This window comes from Drosophila willistoni, assembly GCF_018902025.1.
Source record: "Drosophila willistoni isolate 14030-0811.24 chromosome XL unlocalized genomic scaffold, UCI_dwil_1.1 Seg141, whole genome shotgun sequence".
In the NCBI taxonomy this organism is placed as follows: domain Eukaryota; kingdom Metazoa; phylum Arthropoda; class Insecta; order Diptera; family Drosophilidae; genus Drosophila; species Drosophila willistoni.
This window is the reverse complement of record NW_025814052.1, coordinates 7557662-7561824: the sequence shown is the minus strand read 5'-3', so window position 1 is coordinate 7561824 and position 4163 is coordinate 7557662. Positions and strand designations below refer to the sequence as shown.

The following is a 4163-nucleotide window of genomic DNA, read 5'->3' as shown; positions in this document are numbered from 1 at the left end:
AAGTCATGCATAATACCCAAGCCGCCCTTACGAAACCTCCACAATCCACTCCTGCTTATCGCATAATATTTGTATGGTCATAGTTGACTATTAAAAGATGATGAATGATGGCATCCATAGAGACACAAAAGGAATAGAGCCCCAGAGAGGCAACCACAGAGAGCGAGGGGGAATGGAAAACGAATTCTGGAGAATGTAAATTGCAAAAATTAAAGGAAGCCAAAAAAAAAAAAATAAAACAAAAAAAAATAGCAACCGCAAACAAAATACATAAACTAAATGAAATAATGAAATGTTGCCAAAATGTTGCTCTCCTTTCGGCAATTAAGAACATAAAAACCCACAGCACAAAATGCTCAGACAAACCGCAGACAAATGTTGCCTCAACAAATATTAACACAAACAACAACAACAACAAACAGCAAAACAGACAACGAAACATCTAACCCAAAATCTTGACCCAAAAAAAAAAAAAGAAAAAAATGCAATTAAATTTTGGAAAAAAAAAAAACACCAAACAACCCCAGAGAAGTTATGAAAGTCTCCAAGCAAATGTAGAAATCATTGCTACCAGAACTCAAAGTCTCTGAACTTTTAAAGAAGTTCAAGTATCAACATTTTCGAAAACTCTATACAAGTTTTTAAAGTCTTCAGAACTGGTGTTCACCAAAGATCAAAGTTATAATAGACACAGTTAACTGAAAGAAAAATAAGAGCCAAAAATAAATTACCTTTATATTTCTTACTTTATTCTCCAAGGACCTCAAATAAATGAATAAAAGTCAATGTACTTATATTCAACAATCGTTTTATAAATTGAATATTAAATTTTTAACATTTTTGAGGTGAGATGACATATTGATTAACCAATAAACTAACGTTTACATACATTAGCCCCCAAGCAGCTGTGCCGTATAATTGCATCTGGAGTGGGCCATTAAACCGCAATCAACTGAGTTTCAGCTATCAATTCTGGATATGTGGTCTCGTCGATAGTTAGATAGATGCCATGGGATGACCCTTTGTTTTGCCTAATTAGCTGCGAGTGATGCGAGATGTTGTGGTGGCCAAGAGCCAGGTGGGGATGTGAAGGAATGGGTTCATGCCGAATATTTGCTTTGTAAACAAACTGACCAACTGACAATCAGGTGAACTACTACATTGCTGCGGTTTTCGACAACATTTCCCAAGCTTTTGCGGAAAACCCAAAGTCAAACATAATTAAACCAAGGAAAACCATTAACAAGATTGCCCAAGCCAGTGTCAAGGAACATTTTATTTCAGCTTCTAGCTTCAAAATTGTTTTGGTCTAATACAATTTACATTTTCTAGATGGTCCCCCCTTATTTTTGACAAGTCCTTCACAATGAAAGGATTGCCGAAAAGTTGATAAATTTTCGATGACCTCGTTGACTCGTTCTCTATTGCCGCCATGCTCCTCATTGGTAACACTTTCCAATTCATCTTTAGCTTCACAAAAAAACTGAGCAAAGTTAAGGAAAAACTGTTGACGTTCTCTTTTGGTTATAGGTTGTGATTCAAGTTTGGCATAGGCTTTAAATGCCATAGTTAGGCCCATTAAATCGGCAAACTTCTCATCAGCCATGTCGCCATAGAGATCTTTTAAACATTTTCCTTTTTCCAGAAATCTCGCAGTAGTTTCCAGTTTGCCAATCAGACGATTGCCCTGACTATCGTAGAGAAAGGCAAAGTTGGGCGTAAAGCCATGCGAAAGTTCATGACCTATGAGAAAACCTAAAGAACTATATGTCCATAGATTCGATTGATTGGCTCTATAAACGGATAGCCCTAATAGAGAAAGCGGCAAGATCATTTCATTGCTTTGTGGTAGATAAAAAGGTGAAGCAAAACTACCATAGTCATCGGGTTGAACAATATAAAAGTCTTCCGAAACTCTACTCCAACTCGACCAATAATCAATGTGATTAATCAATTTCAATAGATTGCCATAATAATCTGAATTATTTAAAGTGAGATCCCCATAGTATTTCAATAGAAGCTGCTCTAGATTGGATCCTCTAACACCGGATGGTAAAACACTGAGTCGCAGTCTCATTTTATCAAGTTTATCGTAAAGAAACTGTTGTGATTCTTTAGAAAAATGGTTACGATTTTTAATCAGTTCCAGTCGAAATTCTTGCTTGATATCTGTGAAAAGTTTTTGCATTAGAAAATCCCAACTATCGAAATTTTCTGAACTTGCCATTAGCCATACAGCTGCATGGGTTAGAAATTGTCGTGTCTGAGTCGAACAGGGCAAACGTGAGAATCGCGGTGAGACTTCAGGGGAATATTCCAAGCGATGTTGCAATCGCAAGAGTAGATAAGGAGCCAACAATCCCGATGATTGTTGATTCAGCAAGTGGGCAAGGCGTTGCAGGTATTTTTCAGTTGGTGCTGAGAAATTCCTTGACAGAGGTAATATCCAATTGACTGGTAGACTAATGACACTCTCAGTTCCAATGTCATCTTGTTGAATCTGTGTTATTTGCTTTTCCAAGTGTTTGATACTACGCCATAGAGTTCTATTATCCAAATTTAGGTGCAATTTCTGAAATAAACGCTGAAATTGGTGTCCTCGAAGAGGTTGCAAGATCACTGTTTGAGTTTCTTCGTTATTTTCTTGCCAAAACTGTGGCCAAAGTGGTTGAATGTGAGTTAGCCATCGATATTTATCTATATCCAGAGTATTTAAATGCTTGCCAAGTACTTGACCTAGGCCAAAGTTCATCAATACGCTATGAAGTCTCTCCCAATTCGGTTCATTCAGAAAATTTTTGCCACTCCAATTGATAAGAAATTGGACAAATTTATCAGGCTTATAAGTTTTACGGCTCAGTTTCCTGCATGAGTTATAGTTGGTCTTCAGAAGTTGTACAAAATATGGATTCTGCTTTCCATTATACTCCTCCTCTTCCTCCAGTAAGTCAGCTAGACGCCTATTGAAGACATAATCCAATTTATCCACTTGACTGCGATAGGATCGATCCCGATACACATTTGCCCAATTGCCGCAAGCAAAGTTGTAGAAATCTTCACACGGATCAATTTTGGGATCGATGTGAAGTGATATGGACTTGGGCAGCTCGAGTAGCGACAATAATTTGCTGCTGCTACAACCGATAATACTTATAATGATGATGATGTTGATGCACCACATTATTCTCGAGAATTTAAACTTGAACTGAAATCGATCATCGATCGATCGATGCTATCTCCAATCAGATGAGAGTGAGAGATGTCTGATAACCCCATTCATTATCAGTAAATACTAAAGAGTCTGAGTAAGAGAGAGAGAGAGCGAAAGAGAGAAAGATCTGAGAATGAAGTAAATTAGTTTAAAAGCTTTGATAGATATATTTCGATCAGTTTGATTTCAATTGTCTAAAACAAAATCACCTTAGCTATTGGAACACACCTCGTATGCGTAATTTTTTAAGTTTTACTTTTAACAACAAGCAACAAGGAGTGAAAGTGGGATGACTATATAGGTATTTGTCATAAACAGTTAGTTGCCTAACTAAAGAAGTGTTTGGAATGGAATGGAATGATTTGAAAGTGAAAAGTTCTATTCCATTTTGTTTTCTTTCTTTTTTTTTTTTGCTTTTGTGTGAGATTTATTTCACTTGTTGTCTTTGTTGTTGTGTTGATCTGTCTGCAAGCACATGGCCTAATCCATTGGGGTGTCTGTGTGTGTGTGTGTGTGTGTGTGTGAGACGCATAAATTCAATTGAAAATTAATTAGCGACTGCCAACAAACAAACAATAGCAACAACAATGCTGAAAAACCTAATTGCCTTTGTTTATATACGGTTTATTGATACTTGGGCATTATTATAGGCTTAGTCACACACACACACACACAGACACACACGTACACACTGACATATTTTCTCTCTTGATAGAGTAAATGGTAAGAGACAGAAAAAGAGCGAGAGAGATAAATAGATAGACCCAATGTCGGACCAGACAGGCATAAGCCACACGCAGGCATTAAATTAGTATTAGAGGCCTAACCAGACAAGGCAGCGCAGGGCCCAATGCTTGGACCAGAATTTGATTGGCATTGACTTAGACCTGGTAGGGTCCTTGCCAGTATGGGGAATCGTTGGGGGTTGGGGGGGGGGGGGGGGGGGGGGTAA

At 37.7% G+C, this 4163-nt stretch overlaps 1 protein-coding gene across 1 annotated transcript; it reads right to left on the bottom strand.

Moving 5' to 3' along the window:
• Positions 1-1257: 1257 nt before the first annotated feature.
• Positions 1258-3181, bottom strand: LOC111519283 (neprilysin-1). The gene has a single exon (XM_023179086.2). The coding sequence runs from the start codon at positions 3179-3181 to the stop codon at positions 1310-1312; it is 1872 nt and encodes a 623-aa protein (XP_023034854.2). The 3' UTR covers positions 1258-1309.
• Positions 3182-4163: the final 982 nt, after the last annotated feature.

What these genes read in the sequence shown, in the direction of transcription:
- LOC111519283 (XM_023179086.2), bottom strand. Translation starts at nt 3,181, where the DNA reads ATGTGGTGCATCAACATCATCATCATTATAAGTATTATCGGTTGTAGC.